Source organism: Lampetra planeri, chromosome 3 (assembly GCF_965212315.1).
Source record: "Lampetra planeri chromosome 3, kcLamPlan1.2.h2, whole genome shotgun sequence".
Lineage (NCBI taxonomy): Eukaryota > Metazoa > Chordata > Hyperoartia > Petromyzontiformes > Petromyzontidae > Lampetra > Lampetra planeri.
This window is the reverse complement of record NC_136109.1, coordinates 4,311,808-4,339,004: the sequence shown is the minus strand read 5'-3', so window position 1 is coordinate 4,339,004 and position 27,197 is coordinate 4,311,808. Positions and strand designations below refer to the sequence as shown.

General features: G+C 51.2%; 2 protein-coding genes across 3 annotated transcripts in view; both read left to right on the top strand.

Moving 5' to 3' along the window:
* LOC144736680 (uncharacterized) overlaps nucleotides 1-27,197 on the top strand; it is an 828,508-nt gene that overhangs the window by 51,223 nt on the left and 750,088 nt on the right. The window lies entirely within an intron of this gene.
* Nucleotides 11,223-27,197, top strand: part of LOC144734326 (low choriolytic enzyme-like) — a 32,182-nt gene continuing 16,207 nt past the window's right edge. Inside the window, exons 1-5 of the mRNA XM_078616453.1 lie at nucleotides 11,223-11,261; nucleotides 13,350-13,560; nucleotides 18,995-19,134; nucleotides 20,229-20,285; nucleotides 21,717-21,753. Coding sequence (XP_078472579.1) covers nucleotides 11,223-11,261; nucleotides 13,350-13,560; nucleotides 18,995-19,134; nucleotides 20,229-20,285; nucleotides 21,717-21,753 — 484 coding nt within the window. The remainder of the gene's footprint in view (nucleotides 11,262-13,349; nucleotides 13,561-18,994; nucleotides 19,135-20,228; nucleotides 20,286-21,716; nucleotides 21,754-27,197) is intronic.

Sequence of the window (27,197 nt, the reverse complement as noted above, 5' to 3'; positions counted from 1 at the left end):
CAACCACTCACAACAACAACCACTCACAACAACAATCTCTCAACAAACACTCAACGACTCGTCTCACTTTCTCAATCCACTCTGCCGATCCACTCTCTCCCTCCTACTAGACTCACCTTCACCACTGAGCAGCTCACCCCTCCCATCTCATTCAGCCCCCCTCCTCCAACGCTTCTTCTCCCCTCCCTCTTACTCAACACTCACCTCTTACTCAGCCACTCACCACCCCTCACTCACCACCCCCCTCACCCGCTACCTCACCCACCGTGCAGTGTCCACTCACTCAACACTCACCTCTCACTCAGCCACTCACCACCTCCGCTTCCTCCTCATTCATGGACACGTGAACAAAGACAAAGATCCCCTGTGTAGCCTCAGCAGACCGTTGGGGCAAGTGCTGTTCGCGAGGACCGATGAAGGGCGGCACTGCGCGCACTGGGGTGGGTGGCCAGCACCACGCCCGACCGCCTTTGTCTACCGAGAGGCGATGTTTACACTTCGCATCAGTTACACATTTCATGCTGAGTCGACCTAGGGGAAGCCCAGGACCGGTTTAGATAATCGCCACTGGTGGTGGCCGTGAGCGGGAATCGAATTTGGGTCGTCGGGTTCACAGCGCAGCTGCAGCCACCATTACCTAACTACTATAACTACCACTACAACCACTACCACAACCACCATTACCTAACTACTATAACTACCACTACTACCACAACCACCATTACCTAACTACTATAACTAGCACTACAACCACTACCACACCACCATTACCTAACTACTATAACTACCACTACAACCACTACCACATCCACCATTACCTAACTACTATAATCACCACTACAACCACTACCACAACCACCATTACCTAACTACTATAACCACCACTACAACCACTACCACAACCACCATTACCTAACTACTATAACTACAACCACTACCACACCACAACCACCATTACCTAACGACTATAACTACCACTACAACCACTACCACTATTACCTAACTACTATAACTACCACTACAACCACTACCAAAACCACTATTACCTAACTACTATAACTACCACTACAACTACTACCACAACCACTATTACCTAACTACTATAACTACCACTACAACCACTACCACAACCATCATTACATAACTACTATAACTACCACTACAACCACTACCACAACCACCATTACCTAACTACTATAACTACCACTACAACCACTACCACCACCGCCAGCAGCAGCAGCAGCGCGGTCACTCCTCATATGCGGGGGGAGGGGGAGACGGAGTCCGCCTCATGGCCACTCAGCCACTGGGGACATTCACTGTCTCCACTCAGCCACTGGGGACATTCACTGTCTCCACTCAGCCAGTGGGGGACATTCACTGTCTCCACTCAGCCAGTGGGGGACATTCACTGTCTCCACTCAGCCACTGGGGGCATTCACTGTCTCCACTCAGCCACTGGGGGTATTCACTGTCTCCACTCAGCCACTGGGGACATTCACTGTGTCCACTCAGCCACTGGGGACATTCACTGTCTCCACTCAGCCAGTGGGGGGCATTCACTGTCTCCACTCAGCCAGTGGGGGACATTCACTGTCTCCACTCAGCCACTGTGGACATTCACTGTCTCCACTCAGCCACTGGGGGACATTCACTGTCTCCACTCAGCCAGTGGGGGACATTCACTGTCTCCACTCAGCCAGTGGAGACATTCACTGTCTCCATTCTCTCAGTGGGGACATTCACTGTCTCCACTCAGCCACTGGGGGCATTCACTGTCTCCAGTCAGCCACTGGGGACATTCACTGTCTCCACTCAGCCACTGGGGACATTCACTGTCTCCACTCAGCCACTGGGGACATTCACTGTCTCCACTCAGCCACTGCGGGACATTCACTGTCTCCACTCAGCCAGTGGGGGACATTCACTGTATCCACTCAGCCAGTGGGAACAATCACTGTCTCCACTCAGCCACTGGGGACATTCACTGTCTCCACTCGGCCACTGGTGAATATTCACTGTCTCCACTCGGCCAGTGGAGACATGCACTATCTCCACTCAGCCAGTGGGGGCATTCACTGTTTCCACTCAGTTACTGGGGGACATTCACTGTCTTCACTCAGCCTGTGAGGGAATTCATTGTCTCCACTCAGCCACTGGGGGACATTCACTGTCTCTACTCAGCCAGTGGTGGATATTCACTGTCTCCACTCAGCCACTGGGGACATTCACTGTCTCCACTCAGCCAGTGGGGACATTCACTGTCTTCACTCAGCCAGTGGGGACATTCACTGTCTCCACTCAGAGGGTCTCCTTTGTTTGACCAGAGGGAAACACTGAGATTCATTCTACCCTGAGTAGTCTCATCTTACTAACTTGGAGCCCCTGAGATTATTTCTAGTGGATTAATTCAGTATCTAACCAGGTGGCAGTGATTTAGATTAACTGTCTCTATTGAGTGATTCCTTTATTTAATCTTTAACATTCACTCTCTGTAGTGAATGATTCATGTCTTTATCCACGCGAGAGTTGTTGTGATTCACGCTCTGATAGGGGCCATTGAGATTTACTATGCAGACTGAATGACTCCTTTATTTAACCAGTTAAGAGCCATTGCGATTCACTATCTATCGTAACTCTGTTATTTAATCCTGCTAGAGCCATTGAGATTCACTCGACGCAGTGAATTACTCCTTTAACCAGGCGGGAGCTATTTAGATTCGCTATCTCTACTGAGAGTCGTCTCCTTTATTTAACCGGGTGGGAACCATTTACTTCACTACCTCTAGTGAGTGAATCCTTTATTTAACCAGGTGACAGCCATTGAGATTCACTCTCTCTAGTGATGGGGGCGGTGGTGAGGGGGCGGTGGTGAGGGGGTGAGGGGCGCCCAGTGCTGTGAGACCACGGGGAGGAGATGTAGGAGGGGGAGGTGGTGGTGAGGGTGAAGTGGTGGTGGTGAGGTGGTTGTGAGGGTGGTGAGGGAGCGCGGCCTGGGGGTCAAGTTGACGGAGCAGCGGGTAAGGGGTTGGACAGCAGCAGGCGATGACGTCGGGGAGGCGAGCGTACACGTGGTGTGTTTGTGTGTACATGATGGGTGTGTGTGTACATGGTGTGTGTAGGGGTATCACGGTGCGTGTATGGGGTGGAGTGGAGGGAACTCTGAGTCTGATTCTCCTCTCTCTGGTCACAGGTCAGACCTTCGTGGACTGTGGAGGCCTCAAGTACCTGCTGGGCCTGCTCAAGCACCACGCCTGCCAGGGCCTCGTGCTGCGCTTTGTGAGTCACGCGGAGAGGAGGGGGGGAGACAGAGAGAGTTAGAGACAGAGAGAGTTTGTGAGCGAGTTAGAGAGAGTTAGACTTTTGACTTTTAAAACGGTGTTATTGCTGCGGCAACAATTGTGCCGCAGCCACTTTTTGCATTCAAAGTCATTCGTGGTCGAGGACCATGATATTCATTTCCGCGAATCACACAAAAAACACCAAGGACACAAGGAATCATTGCACATGCGCCACTCGCCCGCATGCGCCACACCGCCGCTCACGTGCCACGTCACCACCCGCGCGTGCGCTGTTTCCGCACGCGCTTCGCCGCCTTGCGCGCCGCGCCATCACGTGCGTAACACTGCGGCACGTGCGTCGCACCGCCCGGTGCTCCGCACCTCCCTACGCGCGTCGCTCCTCCAGGCTGTCGGGCCGCCACTCGTGCCGCGTCACCGGTCCGCCGTGCGCACCGTAGCGCGGCACGCGCGCTGCGCCGCCGGGCGCGTGGCACCGCCGCGCGTACGCCGCTTCCCCAGGCCGCTGGGCCGCGACTCGTACCGCGTCACCGGCCTGCCACACGCGTCGCAGAGTGGCACGCGCGCTGAATCGCCAGGCGTGCCGCACGGCCGCGCGTTCGCCGCTTCTCCGCGGTGCTGGGCCGCGACTCGTGCCGCGCCGCCAGACCGCCGCGCGCATCACAACATGGCACGCGCGCCGCGCTGCCAGTCACACCACACCGTCGCACACGTGCTTCACCGCCGAACAGCCGCACGGGCTGTTCTGCCACGCGCATCCAGTTCTCATCACCGCGTCTGCCGTCTGCTTCAATTTAAATTGTTTAGATTGTGAGCGTCAGTGCGCCGTTTTCGCTAATGCAGAGGGCTCGTCCGGTCCCCCACTTGTCCTGGAACGCGTTGTACTCGTCCCCGACTTGGGCGGAGTACTCGTGCTCTAATCGAAGCCTCGCTTCCAGCAGGCCTTTCATCATCGCCACTACCGAGCAGCCCTCGTCCATGTTTGCGTTGCTCTGTAATCTTTTTTTCTGCGTTTTATAGACGGACATTTTCGCCTGAGCAAGCACAAAGTTCGCCAGGTTATGGCGCTTGTTTGCTCTATACGGCACTCTGCATATAAAGCTGCTTTTGAAGAAAGGCACTCCTAGCTTTCTAAAGATGGATCCCAGCATTTTGAATAGCGGAGTCAGCCTCTGGCATTTTATATACTGGCGGGCTAGATCTTCTCTTTCGCCGCAAAATACGCACAAGTCGGACGCTCGAGTGGTGACTTTCTTGACCCACACCGCTGAGGGCAGTGTCCAGTGAGCCAGCCTCCATTGGAGGTCCCCGCTTTGTTTTGCCACAGGGGGTTTGTATAGTTCTTTCCACTGAGGAGTGGTGTCAATCAGTGGGGAGAAGATGTTTCTCCATTTCGTGTTTGGTAGGTTTTCCAGAGCTCGACGATGTAACGCTTTTACGCAGCAGCCGTACAGTGCTGCTTTGGAGGCGCCTTTGAGAGCCACATTCCCGCAGTCCGCGAGATTAAGCAGTTTTCCTGCATCGCATCGTCCTGGGGGCTGGATGCAGGAGATGCGCAGCTCTGGGAAGGCGGGGGGTGGGGTGGTTGTTTGGGCGGCGCCACTGTCGTTGGGTGTGTTTAGCTGTAGTTGCAGGGTCTGCATTGCCGAGAGAGCTTCCCGCAGTATTTTCTCTCCGGCCAACATGGTGCGGAGTCCTGCGATGCTGCTTATGTCGGCCGCATTTTTCCACTTGAGGTGGCCGTCATGGTTTCTCACCAGGTCGCCTACCGTCCGTATCCCGGCTGTGGTGAATCAAAGGGCAATTGTTTTTTCCTCCCTGATTCCCTTGAGAAGGTTGTTGAAGAACAGGGGCTCGGTCAGGAAGGCATTCATGCCGCAGTATGGGCTCGCCCTGCCCCACTTAAGGCTCTGCCATGCTTCTGCTAGGCTCGGATAGTATTGTGGCAGCCCCCTGCAATCGACTAGGGCTAGGTCCATGAGGAATAGCTCCCTCCCGTATCCCAGGTGTCCCCCCGCGTGTCTTAGCAGGGCAAGGGCCAGCGGCTTCCAGGGTGCTTCTTTTCGGTCGAAAAGTAGGCTCCTCACGGCCTGGAGCCTGAAGCTCAGAACTCGGGCGGTGACATCTATCAGGCCCTGGCCGCCTTCATCTAGTGGCAGGTGGAGGACTTCTGGTTTCAACCAATGCTTGCCGTCCCAAACAAAATGGATGAGCGACCTATTTGCCCTTGACAGTAGCCATCCTGGAGGGTGGAGGGTTTTGGTCCTGTGCTAAAGGACTGAGGCAGCCAAGTTGTTCGCTTCCCCTGAATGACATATGTGGGGCGAGGCGTGCCCACGCTCTCAGTTTGGTTTCGAGTTTGTCGTTCAGTTCGGTCCAGTTTTTTTGGACTACTTGGGGTTTGCCCAATTGGACTCCAAGATATTTAACTCCTTCATTCTGTCACACTATTCCATCTGGGAGGGGTACAGATCTTGCGGCGCTCTGTGGTCCTACCCGTAGCGCCGTACACTTTTGCCAGTTTACTTTTGCACATGTGGCGTTTTCGTAAATTAGCACTGCTTGGCGTAGCGCAGAGACGTCTTCTTGGTTGTTGATTACCACGCATACGTCGTCAGCGTATGTGGAGAGTTTGACGTTTGCGTTTTCGGGTCCTGGGATTACAAACCCGGTCAAGGTGTTTTTTAAGCTTCTTAGGAGTGGTTCCAAGGATAGTGTATAGAGGAGTCCCGAAAGGGGGCATCCTTGTCTAACTCCTCTTGTTACGGGGAAAGGGCGGCTTAGGCGCTGGTTGATTTTTAAGAGACTGTGTATGTTAGTGTATAAGAGTTTTACGTGTGTTATGAAGGTTTGTCCAAATCCGAGACGGAGTAGTAGTTTTTCAAGGTACGTGTGATTCACCCTGTCGAATGCTTTTTCTTGGTCCATGAAGAGGAGGCCTGAATTTATGCCTTGCATGTCTGCCAGGGATAGTACGTCCCTTACCGTGCTTATGTTGTTGTAGATGCAACGGCCGGGGACGCAGTAGGCTTGCTCTTGTTTGTACTAATTTACCCACCACCATTTTCAGGCGGTTTGCCAGCGCTTTGGCGATTATCTTGTAGTCGGTGCATAAGAGGGACACGGGCCGCCAGTTTTATATTTGCAGCCGGTCTCCCTTTTTGGGCAGCAGCGTTATTACCGCCCTCCCTCAGCTCAACGGGAGCTCTCCTTTCCGCAGGCTCTCCGTTAGCAGCCCCAGCAGACAGGGGCCGAGCTTGTCTCAAAAAGCCGCATAGAACTCTACCGGTAACCCGTCAATCCCTGGGGATTTACCTGTCGGCAGCCCCTTCATGGCGACGTGCAGTTCTTCTAGGGTGATGGGGCTCTCCAGCCCTTCTCTTTCTGCGTCTCCCAAGGTGGGGCTCCCTTCTAACAGTTCTTTCACCGCCTCCTCCTGTATGTTCTCTTCTTTGAGCAGGTTGGAGTAGAATTCTCTGGCGATCTTCGCGATTTTCTCCTCAGCGGTTGTTATTACCCCTTCTGGAGTCATCAGGCTCAAGATGTTGTTGCTGCTGCTTGAGGGGTTGTTGTTGTTGTTTCGGAAAAAGTACTTGGAGGGTGAGTCTGCGTGTATGAGGTGCTGCATCTTTTTTTGTACAAAGGAAATGTGTGCTTGTTGGTCCGTGATGGCTCTGAATAGTCGCTGTTTCTCCAGCAGCAGTGGCGGCCCGCTTCCGTCGTCGTGTGCGTCTTGGGTTGCGCCCATCTCGGCTTCAAGCTGCAACAGCTCATTTGCCAGGCGCTGCACCACGTCACGCTTGACGGCGGCGCGCTGGCTCGTGAGCTGCAGGCATAGGGCCCTGACCTGCGCCTTCACGCTCTCCCACCATTGCAGACTGGAGCCGAAGGTGCTTTCGGTTTTCTTCCAATGTGGCCAGCAGGTCTTGAAAGCCTCCCTGAAGTTTTCCTCTTCTAGTTGCTGTACATCGAGCCTCCAGTAGGGGCAGTGACGCGGCTCTCTGGGAACTCGCAGCAGCGTCGAGATCAAGTGATGATCAGAGAAGCCGGACGGGTTTATTTTACTGCCCCCGAGCAGATTCGCGCCCTCATTGTTGACATACATTCGATCTAGTCTGGCGAGGCTTATCCTACCTTGGAGGGTCGCGCGGCACCAGGTGTATTGGCGCTGGGCTGGGTGTTGTTGCCACCACGTGTCTATAAACCCAAGTTGTTGTACTGTGTTTGCTAACGGCCGTGCGGATTCTGGGTGCGGTCCGGGGCCGTTGCGGTCGAGTGCTGGGTCGAGGGTGCAATTCCAGTCCCGCCTACGACCATAAGCACCTCATCTGCTTTGGCTGCTTCTAGGGCATCTCGCAGTGTGCTGGTGAAGAACTGCTCTCTCTCGCGACTTTTACTTGGCGCGTACACATTCAGACACCTGAGCCTCGTGTTGTTGTATACAAATTCCACTGAGATCAGGTGTGCTTTTTTTATCTCTTTGAAGACTACCTCCTCCGGGATAAATTTAGGGCCGAATAGAATTGCAACCCCTGCGCAGTTTTTTTCTACATGACAAAAAAAAGCCTGGCCGCTTATGAGGTGTTGACATTGGTTCTGGAGAGTGGCGTCAAGTTGGGTTTCCTGTATTACATCTGCTTTGTGCTCGCTCAAAAAGCTGCAGATGCAGTGCGACCTTTTATCACCTCGAGCTCCGTTGCAATTTAGACTCAAAATCTTGACACCGGAGGAGGCCATGGCTCTAGGTGTCGACTGTGACATCAACATTTGGGGGGGGGGGGGCACTCTAGATGGGAGACGTGCCCCTTTTTAAATTTTTGCATTAGCGCTTTTAGCCGGTGGACTTCCTGTGAGGTGAAGTTGAAGTCGTTCGGCTTGCGTTGTATTTTTTTGGCTACCTTTAGGAAGCCTTGTAGGTCGGGGAAGGACTCTTCGGGTTTGGCCCCCCGCTTTCTGTAGTTTTCCCTGAGGAATTTGAGGATTTCACTGGGCGCGTACTCCCGTTCCTTCGTTACGTTTGAGTAGCTTTTCTCACTTATGGTGTCGTCAACGTCGGACTCCGACTCCTCGTCGTCCGAGTCCTCCTCCGCGACCGCGTGAGCCTCGATTGAGTTGTGTCGCTCCGAAGCCCCCTCGAGCTCGAGCTGGCTCCCCTTCGTGGCTCCCTCTGCCAGCGCCCCTTTGGGTGAGGAGGTGGGCTGGTCGGCGCCCCTGAGTGCCGTGTCCCTGGCGGGTGCAGCGATATTCTCCAGCCCCCCTCTCTCTCCCTCCGGGGCTGCTACATCTGGGTCCGGGTCTGGTGGTCGTTCGCCCCCCTCGCGGTCATCAGGCAGGTCGGATTTGTTGTTTTCCGTCGCCACCTCCTGCGGCTCGGGCTCGTCGCCACGCTCTGTTGCGGCATTCTGGTGGTCGTTTCGCTTGTCGCTGCTGCTGTTATTTTTATCATCGGCTGTTGCTGTTGCTGCCGCTGCTGCTGTAAGCTTTGGGCGAGTGCCACCGCCTCCCCCCACCGTGGTGCCTCCTCTGGCTTTTCGTTTTCGCGATTCAACGATGGTGAAGCCTTCTTCCCCGTCGTCGTCCATCGGCTGAGCGTGGCTCACAGCAGCGTCGGTGGGGGGCTGTTGCTACTGCTGCTGCTTGCTCTCCTCCAGCTGCTGTTGCTGCTGCTTGCTCTCCTCCAGCTGCTGCTGTTGTTATTGTTGCTGCTGCTGCTGCTGCCGTCTTAGCGGCAGCGGCGGCGGCTGCTCCTGCTGTTTCTGCTGCTGCGGCGGCGGTTGCTGCTGCTGCGGCGGCGGCGGTTGCTGCTGCTGCTGTTGCGGCGGCGGCAGCGGCGGCAGCAGTGGCTGCTGCTGCTGTTGCTGCTGCTGCCGCTGTTGTTGCTGTAACACTCGCTGTTTCTGTTGTTGATGCTGGTGTTTGTGCAGGCGGAGCTGCTTTTCCTCTTTTGTCTTTCGGGCAGTTTCTGCGGGTGTGCCCAACGCCACCACACCCATAGCACCGTGGCATAGCCGACGAGGCGTACACTATGTAGGTATAACCTTCGATGGTGTACTTGAAGTTTATGTCCAAGTCGGCTTTGCCATCTTTCAATATCATGTATACTTGACGCTGTAGTGACATTACATGCGCCAATTTTGGATCCTTCGTTTTTAAAGGCATCATCGTGACGTTCGAAATCACTGTTCCGAAGCGCTGTAGATCTTGCCTTATTGTTGTACCTTTGAGGAAGGGCGGTGCACCCGAGAGGAGCACCCTGGCAGCGGGCGTTGAGAGCGGGGTGCACTGGATAAACAGATCTCCGATGTTCAGCCCCGTCTCCACTAGGTTAGCCACCATGCTTTCTTGTGCTACATACAGGACCACGCCGCGATCTTGCCTCTGTGCAGCCAGGACGCCCGCATGGCCGACGCACACGGCCACCGCGGCTGCGACGTTCTCGGCGATGATCTCAGGCGGAGGGAAGCAGATGATGCCGTGTTTTCGCGCAAGACACTTCAGCCTGGGATACTGCGCCATGGTGAGACGGCAGCAGTGAACCCAGGCTGTGATGAGAAAAAATAAAAAACCAAAGAAAACAAACACTAAAGAGAAAGGACAAGGAATGAGGATTTAAAAATTCGAAAAACTCCCTCTCTAGGCCAGGCTCAGACTCTCACCTGAGCCCAGGCCTCCGTCCGTACACCTGGGAAGGCTGGAGCAACCAGCAGGTGCGACCACTCCCCACGGTGGCAGAGAGAGAGGGTTATAGACATTACTGCACGTTATTGACGTCCAAACAGACGAACCTTACAGCTCACAATGAGGGAGACAGACTTAGAAGACAAATGCCCATGTCGAGTGGGAGCATCCTCAGGGTGTCTTGTCGAGTGCTTGTAGAATCGCCAGTGTGAATCCTGCCGGATCAGCACGCTGTTTGTGTACTCTGTGTACATTTTTGTGTTTATACCTCAGATGTGTGTGCCGTGTTGTTCGCGTCATGCGTAGCAAGTCCGTCCTGCGCCGTGCGATGTTGCTGTGTCGTGTGTGCCCTGAGCGTCTCACCCGCCTCTAATACAAGTTGTCACTTGGGGATTGCGACTTAAGATGCGGCAGCGATCTCGCGTGCGGTCCGTTCTGCCTCCTCCTCCCGCTTGTGCAGCTCCTCCTCCTTCTTTATCCGCTCCTCCTCCTCTAGCGTGATGAGATTCAGCCGTGTGCCAATCTGGCAGAGCCGTAGACACGAGACCACGTGGCAGTGCAGAGTGGCGCGCCGTTGAATCGGGGTCACAAAAAAGATCTCCAAAATCCTGATAAAACACAAAATCCAGGTCCGATTCAACACAGTACATAAAATCCGTGATCTGGTCCCGTCTGTAAAAGATGTGGTTCCAGACATACAGTACACTGGCGTCTACAAACTAAGTTGCCTCTGTGGTAGCAGTTACATTGGAGAAACCAAACGACATGTTTCGGACCGCGAACATAAAGCAGAGTTAGAGAACAAGGTAGAGAGAGAGTTTCGGGGAGCTTGAGTGCAATGGCCTGCGCGCTGCGCTACGAACCCGGCGACCCGGGTTCAATTCCCACTCACGGCCAACACCATCAGTGACGATTATAGAAGCCGGTCCTGGGCCTCCCCTAGGTTGACTCAGCCTCAAAAGAGCAGCTGGTGCAGAGTGTGAACATCGCCACTATGGAGACAAAGGGTGTGGTGCTGGTCAATTGCCTCCTCGTGTGCCGTGCCGGCATTCATAGCTGCTCGGTTACAGCACTTGCCACGACAGTACGTTAAGACTAAACAGGGGATGTTTGTCTTTGTGTGAGAGTGTGAGTGTGAGTGACAGTGAGTTTGAGTGACAGTGAGTGAGTGACAGTGAGTGAGTGACAGTGAGTGACAGTGAGTGTGTGACAGAGGATCTCCAGGGACAGAGACGAAGCGCGGCCATGGTGTACGTGGAGACGGAACGTGGGGGAGGGATCGCGGTGCGGCAGCGACGGTGGAGGGGCGGCAGCAGCAGCCTCGGGGCTCCACTCGTGGCCCTCGCTCGTGGGGTTGAGGGTCACAGGGACGTGGACAAGACGAGTTTCTCTTCGTCTGTTGTTTGGTTTGCTGCAGAAAAGCCGACTCGTTGGAGGGGAGCAGCAAGTTGTCACAGGTTTACGTCACAGTTCCTTGGCCAGTCCAGGGCCTCTGTGTGGGGTTGTGGATGGCTTCTCTACCTCCTCCGAATGAGCGGGAGGTGCATTAATTGATGAGGTGGTGCATTGTTTGTAATGCTGTCGCCGTCACAGAGTGGGCTCCTTTTAATCTTCCACTTGTGGAGGACATGAGAACAGCTACCTTGAGACTTGCAGATTCTACTTGCCGTGCACCACGGTGTGTGCGGTAGTGGACGCCCGGAGGGGCTTGTGATGGGTCAGCGATGACATTTTTTAAATTTACGCCTTGGATGTCCTTCCATCCGTGAGCCAGACTGGCTTGAGGGATTTGAGGCGGCACATTTGGAGAAAAATGTAGCCATCCATTGCCATCTTCCTGGTCACAGGTTCTTGAGGAACTCTGGGAACACTCCCTCTACGCCGGCCGATCTGCCAACCTTGATAGTGCTGATGGCCGTGTCAAGTTCTCCTCTCGTGAAGGGGGCTGACGATGAGAGGCGTGGCTAGCGGCTTCTCATTCTTTCTTGATGGAGTTTGTCACCTTAATTCCGAGGGTTCTGTGTGTTTGGAGAATGAGAGTGGCGATGGCGACCGCTGTGTCTACTGGGATTTGGTTGGCTGTTGATTCTGCAGTGCCGAGCATGCGGTACACATTCCAAGCCTTGCTGCTGGAAATGGCGATGTCCAGGTCCACTGCTGTTTCACTCCACCGCTGGCGTCTCGTATTGATAGCACTACCTCATCATTATCATCACTGATAACACTCCCACATCAACGTCATGATTACTACCACTTGTATTGCCTCATCATGATCACTGTTACATGTACCATGTCCATTCACTATTGTGACCTCATCATAATGTTCGTTACTGTTACCTCTACTTATCATTAACATAATCAAAGTTACTGCTACCTCATCATAATCATCAAGGTTACAGCTTCATCCCTGTCAACTCTACCTCCTCAACTTCTCACTGCTAATCATCATCACTGTTACTACTGTCGTCATCATCATGGCTACCTCCATCTCATCAACATCATCATCAGCTCGGCCGATGGCAGGGTCATTGCTCTGCTCGTATTACTTTAGCAATGTGTTCGTTTCTTCGGTCCAATATGGAATGTGACACTCCCTCATCGTGATAATGAGGTAGTGGTGACAGGGACAATGGTGGAGATGTAGAGGTGACAGTGATGATGATGAGGTAGTGCTGACAGTGATGACGATGAGGAGGTAGTGGTAACAGTAATGATGATGGAGAGATAGTTCTAAAAGTGATGCTGCTGAGGTAGAGGTAACAATGATGATGAGGTAGTGGTATCAGTGATAATGATGATGATGAGATAGAGTTGAACAAACGCAGCACTGCTGACCTCCCACATGTTAATCGGCAGCAAGATAACTCAGAACCACAGAGCCCGTGCAATACAAACATTATAACGTATTGTATTTAACGATTTTTTTTATTAACTCCTGGTGATAGCGGTAGTGTTGATTTGTGCTTGGTCACCTAGGAGAACCTCCCTGAGTCACAGGGCTCTTTTCCAGGAGGGTCCTGCCACGTTTTTGCTGTAGGGGCTGATACTGCTGTTCCATCACTTGTATGTGTGTATGTTGAACTTATTTCACACCGAACATTACCAAATGTGCTAATCCAACCGTGCTATGAGAACGTTGTATAGAGTGTGACAAAAATATCATGTGTTCCTGGTGGCATTATGACGAGACCCAAAATGATTAAACCAGTCCAGTTTCCGTATTTAAATAAATACAGTACTGCTGGATTAAATTGTTACAGTGTAACACTATTGTTGAATCTGCAACATCTAACGTACATTGCAACTACGGTACTTGTGTCTATAAATCACCTTCCTCCTCTGATCGATGCTTTGTGCGTTTCATCCTCTTAGGAATCCAGAAACACGCTGAGGTTTGCAATCAACACCCTGTTCAACTTGAGCCGGTTTCCGGAGCTGAAGTCGTGCTTCCAACAGGAGCTGGCGGCGGACGTGCTGGCCTGTTACTTGGACGTGCCCGACGCACCCTGCAAGCTCGCCTCGTTAGAGGCCCTGGCCATGATCGCCACAGAGCAGGACCTGGACATCATCTGTAACTCGCACGGTAATAGGAAACGTGCATTGACATGTTTTGTTGCTGTACCAATTCGAGATGCAATGCCACCACACGCTGCCATCTCTCTCTTCCTTCTGACAGATCCTGCGAACGTTGTACAGTTGATACCCGTCCTTCAGTATCTGGTGTGACAGCGTCTCACCACCCTTAGTCCTTCCCCTTGATCTGCAACCCGTCGGTGCTGCCCCTGCCTGTCGAGCTCATCAGCCTGCCCTCGTGCATCCTGCACGTGTCCCAGCTGTCACAGCCTCCTCTGGGTCATGTGCACAGTGCTTGTAATGTTCTATTCCGATACTTGCAAGTCGCTCACCTACCTTGCGTACCACTACTTGTGCCCTTGCTCTGACCTCAAGCACCGTCGTGCAGGAGCCAGGGTCCCAGTGGGGGTGAGTACGCGGGATTCTACTGTGTTCGGTCGTAGATGTATTTCTCTCTACCAGACTCCGTGGTCCACCATTATAATCTTTGTCTCAAATACAAGCTGTGCACTTCCTCAGTTTTAAACAAAATTACGTAACTTACAACTAGAATAAAAAAGGAATTTAAAATCGTATTTTAACGTATCAAAAGGAGGAGAGTAGCAGATTGAGCCAAGTCCCTGCCAGGCACCGTGAGCTACGTTGTGAGCACCGGACTAATCGACTCTTTCTGTGGGCTCATGCATATTCATGAGCTCATGCCTGATGATGAAATCTGGAGTTGCCTGGGGGATGTGGTACACTTGATGTCACCGGCACTTCCCTCAAGCTTATTATTATTGGTGTGTTATGCGGGCATACTGCGTGGTTTACCACAAAGTATGCACGCATGGCCTAATGGCACGGTGACGGGGCCAAGCGGTAGCGCATTTGCCGCTTGTTGCATAGGTTTGTGGTTCAAGGGCCTGGCCGCCCTGTGTAATATTGTGGGTATTAACAATAGATAGGCACCGTCCGCATCACAGTGGACGTTCGAGGTCCAGTGACGTTATTTGAAAAAGAGTAGGCAATGTGTTCCGGCGTCATGGTCCAAATTTAACATTTCTGAATAGCTTATTTGAAATTACTTCATTGGAAAAATCAACAAGAACATCGCCCACTACTGACAGAAGAATGACTGCTTGAAGGCTGGTGCCGTGGCCCCTTGTGCTGCAATGTAAGGTGCTTTGACATGCCGGGGCATTTTATCACCAAAATAAATGATTATACATTATTCCTGGATTAAATAACCATGTACAGTGCATTGCATTAACATGCTTGGGTTGGAGCGGTGACGCCGTGATTCGTGCTCTGCACATGGTGAGGACCTTGGGCATTGTAACGAGCGGATCAAGAATAGAACAGAAATGGTGACTCAAACAACTTAATGTTTTAACTGAATCAGATGCATGGGGTGGGTGGAGAGACAGCCATCCCTGCGCAGCTCAGATCATAACAGGAAACGCTCTACTCCGACTACGCCCCTTGGGGGCCTTACCCAGTGCATAATCAGAATCTGTAATTAGACTGGAGGAATCCAATGAGCTATGAAGCTCTTTTTAACAGATGTCCAGTAGACCACAGCATTCAACTCAGAACGAACAAATGTGGCCAGATTAATTGTTCTGCGTTGTACGTGAGTATATCTGATTAAACTCTGATGTTACGATACAGCCGGAGGTCAATGGGTACAAGCTGCGAGTGGTAAATGAGGGTGCAAGGTAAAGTTAATTGTAGATGCACTGCTACGGATTTTCATCTTAAATGAATGTCTGTACTTTCCGGTTTTAGCCAAAAGAGGAAATGGCTTCTATTTAACAAGCATTGAATAAATTACAGAAATCATCACCTTTCATTATTAATTATGCTTCTTGTGGATTGGTATGGGAGTGGTTAGCACACTGTGCTACAAACCCAGAGAAACAAAGTTCGATTCCCAGCTATGGCTTGCGTAGGTGGTCAGTGACATCAGATTCACCAATCCGCCCTAATCAGTGTGGTGAAGTATGGTCAAACAACCCCCATGACTAATACATTGTGGGGAGGTCTTCCTGCAGCAGGGGATTGACAAAGGGCCATGCATTTAATTTGTTTTCTACCAATGTTCAGGTTTCAATGCAGTGTTCAAGACTAAAAGCCAACACAAGGGAAAATGTAATGTTATATATTATTGACCTGTCTGTATGGTAATAGTTAATATCTAAACCAGTGGTTCTCAAACTTGTTTGGCTCCTATAGCCCTTGTTGAATTTTGTTTCAACCAAGTTCCCCCTTGCTGATCCAACATGGTTCTGAGAAGTAAATGTATGAATAATGAACATAAATATTTTTACCAATTGTCCATTTTGTGAGGTATCCGAACTAGCTGGTAGCTGCGCGCGAATAAAAAAAAATCAACGGGACGCTCAGCATGCCTGACGTAATTGTTCGCGCTAGCTGGTTACGGGAAACCACATTGTTTACGATCAATGAATTTAGAAAGGTCTTTTATATCATTCCAGGTTACCATATGGATAACAATTTTATCGTTGTTATTTTACATTGGCAGATGCATACACATTAATAAATCACCTCTTACCCCCTGGGGCATTGTCACGTACTCCCAGCAGTCCACGTAACCCAGGTTGAGAATCACTGATCTTAACTAAACTTTTTATTTTACCAGGTAAGGCCCACTGAGCTGTAAAGCTCTTTTCAGTAGCGACTTGGCCACAAGTGAATGCTCAGAAAAGTGGCTTATCACGTGGACATGTATAGCATGTGGAGGGAAAAATCGATCACGGGGAGAACATGCCAATCCCAAATATACAGGCGTCTGGGTCGGAATCGAACCCACGACCTGCATACCAGGCGAGGGAGATAACATCTCGCCACCGCGGCGCCAAAATACCGATATACAGTAACATCAACTTTCTCTCAATGTCCCAGTATTTCCAAGTACCCTGCAGTAAAATACCAGAATACTAACACGTGCTTCAAGTGAATGTGTAAATTGTCACAATAAAATAATTGCGTGCATAATTACAAAAAAATACACAAATACTACCAATAATTAAATAAATACAATTTAATGAGATGGTTTAAAGGTCTGACCTGAAGCCACAAATTGCTGGACAAGGGCCACCCTCACAGATGCACATAAAAGGCTGTTTCATTCTGAGATACGATTTGTTGAGACGTTTTAAAGGTGCAGTAACGCCTCTCGAATCCGAAAACAAGGAAGCCAGAATCCAGGAAAAAATTATAAACTCTGATGAAAAATAACCTAAACACTCCACGTGAATCTCTTTGCGCGCTGATGAAGCTATACGCGGTAGGATATTGGCTTGCGTATTTCAGCCGCAATTCTGCAACTTGTATGGAATTCGGTGAATCCGTACTCTCGGACGCCACGTGCTCTCTAAGGTTCTCTCACACACTCGTTATATTTACGTTATTTTTACACGTACAGTGTGTTGCAAAAGAACAAGATATTTTTCAAGGCCATTTGAATATGTCTTCATCCTTACACCTGTACTGAACCTTCGATTTCCCCCGCCCATTCATGGTGATGATGAGTGACACGGTTTAAAATCCATATTATTTTTAATTATTATGATGTAATGTGAGGTTATATCCGGGTCGTTGACGTATCACAACTCGTCACGATGATTGGCTCTGCCGGTCCTGGTCCATAGCCAATGGGGGGAAGCCTAGGGGCGTGGCCCTGACGTAATGGAAAGGTGACAGCTGTAAGTAGAGGATTGGTTCTGCTGGCTTTGGCCACAGCCAATGGGGAGATGAGTCAGGGGCGTGGTCCCGGGAGCTTACGAGGGAGCCTGGACCATTCCATGGAGGCTAACCAGGATTGGTGGAAATGTACCACGTGACCCGGGTATTAAATAGGGGTGGAGACGAACGACACGTGGTCAGAACAGCCGGGTACAGGTACCCGTTTGCGACCCTGGTGCGGCCGGGTACGGGTACGGGTAGACCGTGAGTCACTGGTGAGCAACCGTTTGTCACTCATTTCCCAACGTCTTGTCTCTTCTCACAATTCAAGTTCCTAGAATCAACCCACCCGCGCCTGCAACATGGCTTCATCCCAGAGGTCGCAATCAGGTACCCGATACCCATACCCTACCCGTACCCGGCCGGGTACGGGTAGGGTATGGGTACAGCCGGGTACGAGTACCCGTTTGCAACCCTGGTGCGGCCGGGTACGGGTGTAGGACTCGTAAAAGGGTTGTCTTTCTCTCTCTTTATTTTCCTCTTAGAGTCCACCTTCGCCGCGCTACCGCTCCGTATCTCGGCACGGCCTCGCTCTGCTCCGTGTCTCTCTGCTGCGCCACCGCTCCATGTCTCTCCGTGCCCTCACTCCGCTCCGCGTCGCTCCGCACCTCTCTACCTCACTATCGCTACGCTTGTCGTCTCTACGGTTTATCCTACTCTGCATCCTTCCGATGCATGGCTACCCTGTCTGCTCACTGCGTTCTCGCTACCACTGTCTCTCCACGCTTTACTCTACTGACACTGTCTCTCTACGCTTTACTCTACTAACACTGTCTCTCTATGCTTTACTCTACTATCACTTGCTCTGCGACTCCCTGGGCACCGTTGCTGCAGCTCCATCCACGACGCCAACTCGTACAGGACTCCCTTCTTTCCGTTGCGCTCTGGCTTATATCCCCACACCAATTAATCTCCCTAATTATCTCTACCCCCCGCTTATCGCTCCCCCCCTGGCCCTCTGTGTCACGTGACCTTGTTTTCGCCTCCGGAGCGACGCCAGCTAATGCCCAATTACCTTTCCAGCCAATCACTGGCCTGTGTCCTCCCGGCTACCCTGACACCTGTTTCAACCCTTAACGACCCACTTCGCCTAAAGTCACAACAACAACCATTACCTCACATCACCCCACTGTACTGTGCTTGCTTGCATAGCAACAGAGGCGGGGGATGCGTGGCGCGCTATACTCAAGCCCTACACGGGTAAGGAATCAAAACCCCATTTGCGACCTCTGCTAGAGGTCACCCATCCCGCCACAGTTTGGATTTTGCAAGCTCTCACAAATATAGGCGTTAATAAAAAAAACAACTCAATACATGAAGCAGTTTGTTGCTCAGTTTAACACGTAGGCTTTCACGACCAATATTATGAACAGTGTGTTGCTGCGTGTGCTGCGACATGTACTATTGTACTGTCTATGTTGTGTGCTGCGTGTGCTATGTGTACTGTGTGTGCGACTACATGCACGGTGTATACTGCATGTGCTACTGTGAGTGTGCTATCATGTGTACTGGGTGTTACTATATGTACTGCGTGTGCTGCGTGTGCTATGCGTACTGTGTGCTACTACATATACTGTCTGTGCTGTGTGTGCTGCTGTGTGTGCTACTTCATGCAACGTGTGTGCTGCATGTGCTGCTAAGTGTACTGTGTGCTACTACATGTATTGTGTATACTGCGTGTGCTGCTGCTACAGGAGCCATCTCCCTGCTGACGGACATGGTAAACCGGCCCTCATTCAAGAAGTACACGACGCTGGAGAACATCATGTACTCGTCCACGGGGCTGGTGAAGACTCTCACCCTGGTCTCCATCACGGCCGGCGTCCGCAGGAAGGTGAGGTCTGGTGCGCGATGGTGCCGACTCAGCCCTGGTTGTATTAGTCACTGCCTTGTTCAAGCCAGGCCAGAGAGCGCTTGGAGACACGGGGCTCTGATGATGCCCGAGTGAGCCAGGCAGCAGGAGTGGCACAAAGTGTGAACATGCAAGATGCATTGGGTGAATCGTGGTAGAAAATCGTGACAATAAAAGCACACAAAGGAAATGTAATTCTCATCGTATCCCTGTACTGTAGTAACATGACGTAAAAAAGCAACCTCTTAATATTGAAGATAATTTCCTGGAAGTGCTTAATTAAAATGCTCAACAAATTGTATGCTCAAATTATTCAATGCTGTGGTTGTTTGTATACTGTACTTTACAAGGCCGTGTGGTTGTTCACGGCTACATTCACTTTTACGTGACCGTCTTACACGAGAACGACTTGTGCCCAGTGGGCGTGCCCACTGTATCCCCTATGAACAAACTGAACTTCATTCCTTCGCGAACCGATAACATTTAGAGAATTATGGTGAAAGATGTTTTAAAGTGATACACACTCTAGGATACTCTGAAAGGTATTTCCACCGCTTCATAGCTCAACCCATTAACCTACCCATACCCAGAGTTTACTGGTGAACATTCCTGTTGCTCACAGAGCCAATAACGCACGTGCTGTACACACGCACTGTGAAGTAACCAGCGAGAGTCGCCCCACGTGGCACGTCCACGCACTGTGGCTGGGCAGCCACTGCGGGGTCCTCTGGGAGCGGCGTGTTGAGCGCCGTGCGGCTGAGAGGGCAGCCGGCTCACAGCGGCAGTGAGCGGCTCCTCTCATGGGGAGTTCTGCAGCTGCACGGCAGCACACAGCGCGCGTAACGCTTGCAGCGCATTGCAGCAGCACACGTAGTGTATGCAACACATGCCTGTACTGTGCAGCGTCCTGTACCACCACACCTGCAGCGTGCAGTATCACCACACCTGCACTGTGCAGCGTGTTGTATCACCACATCTGCACTGTGCAGCGTGTTGTATCACCACACCTGCGCCGTGCAGCGTGCTGTATCACTGCACCAGAGTGAGAGGATGACTCGTCCCTGCTTTGACCCCAGACGCTGCAGCCGGGAGCCGTGCTGGATGAAGAGGCGCTGCAGGAAATCCTCCCCGAGGTGAGGCGGCTCCCAGGGCTCCCTCGACTCTAGCGTGGCACCACACATGGCGCTCGGGGTGCCGCGCGGTGCACAGGACGCGACGAGCAGCGCTGCGCCCCACGCGTACGCGCTGCGCTCCTTACACGGCAGTCTTGCGTCGTTACACCCGGACGTGGTCAGTGGGATCCCACGCTCCTTGTATTGATTAACAGAGTTGTGGAGCTAAACAATGACAAATAAAATAATAATAAAACTTTATTGAAGCTGTATTGTGGGAGGAGAGGGCAATGCAGAAGTATTATCGCGCTATAAATACTCCCATGTCTATTCTCCTTACTTTCATCAACCCACAATGACCAGTGTGGTGAAGTATGGTCAAATTACCCCCCCAACCTGCACGGCGTGAGGAAGCCCTCATACAGCAGTGGATTAACGACACGGCCTAAACACACGTCCATGTGCACACTGCCAGCTACAATTCTCAGACGACGAATTTTCTTTACGACAACAAAACGCGACCGCGATGCAACACGCCGAGACATCCCAGTAACGGGCTACAGAACGTTGGCGGTAATCCATTGTGACGTTACGGCACCACACGGCAGGGGGAGGGGGAAGAGGCCCCCTGCCCCAGCCAAGTGGGGAGCTCGCGTTAGGGGGGAGAGGAAGTTGTACATGGGGAGGGGACACGGAGACGGAGGAATAAGCAGCATGCTGAGAAGAAGCCAGGGAGAGGGGGGAGGGGAGACAGTGAACCCCCTAATAAACGAGTTGACCCACACGCGGCTGGTGGGCTTAGCAGGCGGCCTTCCACCACTCCTCATTCCGCTGCCGCTTGACCACCGAGGGTCTCTGCCCCCCTCTTTCCCGTCCCGACCTCCCCACCTCCTCGTCCGCCCCACTCATCGTAGACTCTGTAGGAAGGGAGACCACGTGACTTCGAGCTCCCACTCCCTCCCTTTAATCTTGTGGCTCAAGTGCTTCAAGCCCGCCTGTGTCAGGGGGGTGTCGTGCCACCGTTTCCATGAAGGGGGTTCGTGCTCCTTCCACTTGGTCGGTCGTCTTCCTGGCTGTGATGCTAAAGGGTTGGAGAAGATCGTGTTGCTGTCTCGTCACGGGAGCGGGTTTCAGGCCCCACAGAGTCTCTTCGACCGACGGGGAGAGGTTGGTGCCACGTGTCATTGAACAGCACCAGAATATCGTGATGAAGATTTTCAACGTCCGGACGAAACCAAAAAGCATGGTGGTTGTCAGATTGCGACTTTAACGGAGCTCTTGAGGATGAATGATGCAGGAGCCCTGGCAATGAGCACGGCTCGGCACACGCAGTGGGACACGGGCAGTGACATTGACGATGGTCATCACGAGAGTGACGTGAAGACGAGTGTAGCAGGCGGCGTGCTTCTCTATCCCTCCACTCTGTCTCCCTGTCTCTCACTGTGAGCGCAGCTGAGAGAGAAGCTGAAGGTGGAGACTGAGAGACGAGGTGAGGAGCACTCAGTGTGGTGTCACTTACACTCAGTGTGTGTGTCACTTACACTCCGTGTGTGTCACTTACACTCAGCGTGTGTCACTTACACTCAGCGTGTGTCACTCACACTCAGTGTGTCACTTACACTCAGCGTGTGTCATTTACACTCAGTGTGTGTCACTTACACTCAGTATGTGTCACTTACACTCAGTGTGTGTCACTTACACTCAGTATGTGTCACTTACACTCAGTGTGTGTCACTTACACTCAGTGTGTGTGTCACTTACACTCAGTGTGTGTCACTTACACTCAGTGTGTGTCACTTACACTCAGCGTGTGTCACTTACACTCAGCGTGTGTCACTTACACTCAGTGTGTGTCACTTACACTCAGTATGTGTCACTTACACTCAGTGTGTGTCACTTACACTCAGTGTGTGTGTCACTTACACTCAGTGTGTGTCACTTACACTCAGCGTGTGTCACTTACACTCAGCGTGTGTCACTTACACTCAGTGTGTGTCACTTACACTCAGCGTGTGTCACTTACACTCAGCGTGTGTGTCACTTACACTCAGTGTGTGTCACTTACACTCAGCGTATGTCACTTACACTCAGCGTGTGTGTCACTTACACTCAGCGTGTGTCACTTACACTCAGCGTGTGTGTCACTTACACTCAGTGTGTGTCACTTACACTCAGCGTGTGTCACTTACACTCAGTGTGTGTGTCACTTACACTCAGTGTGTGTCACTTACACTCAGTGTGTGTGTCACTTACATTCAGTGTGTGTCACTTACACTCAGCGTGTGTCACTTACACTCAGCGTGTGTCACTTACACTCAGCGTGTGTGTCACTTACACTCAGTGTGTGTCACTTACATTCAGCGTATGTCACTTACACTCAGTGTGTGTGTCACTTACACTCAGCGTGTGTGTCACTTACACTCAGCGTGTGTGTCACTTACACTCAGCGTGTGTGTCACTTACACTCAGCGTGTGTGTCACTTACACTCAGCGTGTGTGTCACTTACACTCAGCGTGTGTGTCACTTACACTCAGTGTGTGTCACTTACACTCAGTGTGTGTGTCACTTACATTCAGTGTGTGTCACTTACACTCCGCGTGTGTCACTTACACTCAGCGTGTGTCACTTACACTCAGTGTGTGTCACTTACACTCAGTACATGCCACTTACACTCAGTGTGTGTGTCACTTACACTCAGCGTGTGTCATTTACACTCAGCGTGTGTGTCACTTACACTCAGCATGTGTCACTTACACGCAGCGTGTGTGTCACTTCCACTCAGCGTGTGTCACTTACACTCAGTGTGTCACTTACACTCAGCGTGTGTCACTTACACTCAGTATGTGTCACTTACACTCAGTGTGTGTCACTTACACTCAGTGTGTGTGTCACTTACACTCAGCGTGTGTCACTTACACTCAGCGTGTGTCACTTACACTCAGTGTGTGTCACTTACACTCAGCGTGTGTCACTTACACTCAGCGTGTGTCACTTACACTCAGTGTGTGTCACTTACACTCAGCGTGTGTCACTTACACTCAGCGTGTGTGTCACTTACACTCAGTGTGTGTCACTTACACTCAGTGTGTGGCACTTACACTCAGCGTGTGTCACTTACACTCAGTGTGTGTGTCACTTACACTCAGTGTGTGTCACTTACACTCAGTGTGTGTGTCACTTACATTCAGTGTGTGTCACTTACACTCAGCGTGTGTCACTTACACTCAGCGTGTGTCACTTACACTCAGCGTGTGTGTCACTTACACTCAGTGTGTGTCACTTACATTCAGCGTATGTCACTTACACTCAGTGTGTGTGTCACTTACACTCAGCGTGTGTGTCACTTACACTCAGCGTGTGTCACTTACACTCAGTGTGTGTGTCACTTACATTCAGTGTGTGTCACTTACACTCAGTGTGTGTGTCACTTACACTCAGCGTGTGTGTCACTTACACTCAGTGTGTGTCACTTACACTCAGTGTGTGTGTCACTTACATTCAGTGTGTGTCACTTACACTCCGCGTGTGTCACTTACACTCAGCGTGTGTCACTTACACTCAGTGTGTGTCACTTACACTCAGTGCCTGCCACTTACACTCAGTGTGTGTGTCACTTACACTCAGCGTGTGTCATTTACACTCAGCGTGTGTGTCACTTACACTCAGCGTGTGTCACTTACACTCAGTGTGTGTGTCACTTACACTCAGCGTGTGTGTCACTTACACTCAGCGTGTGTGTCACTTACACTCAGCGTGTGTGTCACTTCCACTCAGCGTGTGTCACTTACACTCAGTGTGTCACTTACACGCAGCGTGTGTGTCACTTCCACTCAGCGTGTGTCACTTACACTCAGCGTGTGTCACTTACACGCAGCGTGTGTGTCACTTCCACTCAGCGTGTATCACTTACACTCAGCGTGTGTCACTTACACTCAGCGTGTGTCACTTACACTCAGCGTGTGTCACTTACACTCAGTGTGTGTCACTTACACTCAGCGTGTGTCACTTACACTCAGCGTGTGTGTCACTTACACTCAGTGTGTGTCACTTACACTCAGCGTATGTCACTTACACTCAGTGTGTGTGTCACTTACACTCAGCGTGTGTGTCACTTACACTCAGCGTGTGTCACTTACACTCAGCGTGTGTGTCACTTACACTCAGTGTGTGGCACTTACACTCAGCGTGTGTCACTTACACTCAGTGTGTGTGTCACTTACACTCAGTGTGTGTCACTTACACTCAGTGTGTGTGTCACTTACATTCAGTGTGTGTCACTTACACTCAGCGTGTGTCACTTACACTCAGCGTGTGTCACTTACACTCAGCGTGTGTGTCACTTACACTCAGCGTGTGTCACTTACACTCAGCGTGTGTCACTTACACTCAGCGTGTGTGTCACTTACACTCAGTGTGTGTCACTTACATTCAGCGTATGTCACTTACACTCAGTGTGTGTGTCACTTACACTCAGCGTGTGTGTCACTTACACTCAGCGTGTGTGTCACTTACACTCAGCGTGTGTGTCACTTACACTCAGCGTGTGTGTCACTTACACTCAGCGTGTGTGTCACTTACACTCAGCGTGTGTGTCACTTACACTCAGTGTGTGTCACTTACACTCAGTGTGTGTGTCACTTACATTCAGTGTGTGTCACTTACACTCCGCGTGTGTCACTTACACTCAGCGTGTGTCACTTACACTCAGTGTGTGTCACTTACACTCAGTACATGCCACTTACACTCAGTGTGTGTGTCACTTACACTCAGCGTGTGTCATTTACACTCAGCGTGTGTGTCACTTACACTCAGCATGTGTCACTTACACGCAGCGTGTGTGTCACTTCCACTCAGCGTGTGTCACTTACACTCAGTGTGTCACTTACACTCAGCGTGTGTCACTTACACTCAGTATGTGTCACTTACACTCAGTGTGTGTCACTTACACTCAGTGTGTGTGTCACTTACACTCAGCGTGTGTCACTTACACTCAGCGTGTGTCACTTACACTCAGTGTGTGTCACTTACACTCAGCGTGTGTCACTTACACTCAGCGTGTGTCACTTACACTCAGTGTGTGTCACTTACACTCAGCGTGTGTCACTTACACTCAGCGTGTGTGTCACTTACACTCAGTGTGTGTCACTTACACTCAGTGTGTGGCACTTACACTCAGCGTGTGTCACTTACACTCAGTGTGTGTGTCACTTACACTCAGTGTGTGTCACTTACACTCAGTGTGTGTGTCACTTACATTCAGTGTGTGTCACTTACACTCAGCGTGTGTCACTTACACTCAGCGTGTGTCACTTACACTCAGCGTGTGTGTCACTTACACTCAGTGTGTGTCACTTACATTCAGCGTATGTCACTTACACTCAGTGTGTGTGTCACTTACACTCAGCGTGTGTGTCACTTACACTCAGCGTGTGTCACTTACACTCAGTGTGTGTGTCACTTACATTCAGTGTGTGTCACTTACACTCAGTGTGTGTGTCACTTACACTCAGCGTGTGTGTCACTTACACTCAGTGTGTGTCACTTACACTCAGTGTGTGTGTCACTTACATTCAGTGTGTGTCACTTACACTCCGCGTGTGTCACTTACACTCAGCGTGTGTCACTTACACTCAGTGTGTGTCACTTACACTCAGTGCCTGCCACTTACACTCAGTGTGTGTGTCACTTACACTCAGCGTGTGTCATTTACACTCAGCGTGTGTGTCACTTACACTCAGCGTGTGTCACTTACACTCAGTGTGTGTGTCACTTACACTCAGCGTGTGTGTCACTTACACTCAGCGTGTGTGTCACTTACACTCAGCGTGTGTGTCACTTCCACTCAGCGTGTGTCACTTACACTCAGTGTGTCACTTACACGCAGCGTGTGTGTCACTTCCACTCAGCGTGTGTCACTTACACTCAGCGTGTGTCACTTACACGCAGCGTGTGTGTCACTTCCACTCAGCGTGTATCACTTACACTCAGCGTGTGTCACTTACACTCAGCGTGTGTCACTTACACTCAGCGTGTGTCACTTACACTCAGTGTGTGTCACTTACACTCAGCGTGTGTCACTTACACTCAGCGTGTGTGTCACTTACACTCAGTGTGTGTCACTTACACTCAGCGTATGTCACTTACACTCAGTGTGTGTGTCACTTACACTCAGCGTGTGTGTCACTTACACTCAGCGTGTGTCACTTACACTCAGCGTGTGTGTCACTTACACTCAGTGTGTGGCACTTACACTCAGCGTGTGTCACTTACACTCAGTGTGTGTGTCACTTACACTCAGTGTGTGTCACTTACACTCAGTGTGTGTGTCACTTACATTCAGTGTGTGTCACTTACACTCAGCGTGTGTCACTTACACTCAGCGTGTGTCACTTACACTCAGCGTGTGTGTCACTTACACTCAGTGTGTGTCACTTACATTCAGCGTATGTCACTTACACTCAGTGTGTGTGTCACTTACACTCAGCGTGTGTGTCACTTACACTCAGCGTGTGTCACTTACACTCAGCGTGTGTGTCACTTACACTCAGTGTGTGTCACTTACACTCAGTGTGTGTGTCACTTACATTCAGTGTGTGTCACTTACACTCCGCGTGTGTCACTTACACTCAGCGTGTGTCACTTACACTCAGTGTGTGTCACTTACACTCAGTGCGTGCCACTTACACTCAGTGTGTGTGTCACTTACACTCAGCGTGTGTCATTTACACTCAGCGTGTGTGTCACTTACACTCAGCGTGTGTCACTTACACTCAGCGTGTGTGTCACTTCCACTCAGCGTGTGTCACTTACACTCAGTGTGTCACTTACACTCAGCGTGTGTCACTTACACTCAGTGTGTGTGTCACTTACACTCAGCGTGTGTGTCACTTACACTCAGCGTGTGTGTCACACTCAGCGTGTGTCACACTCAG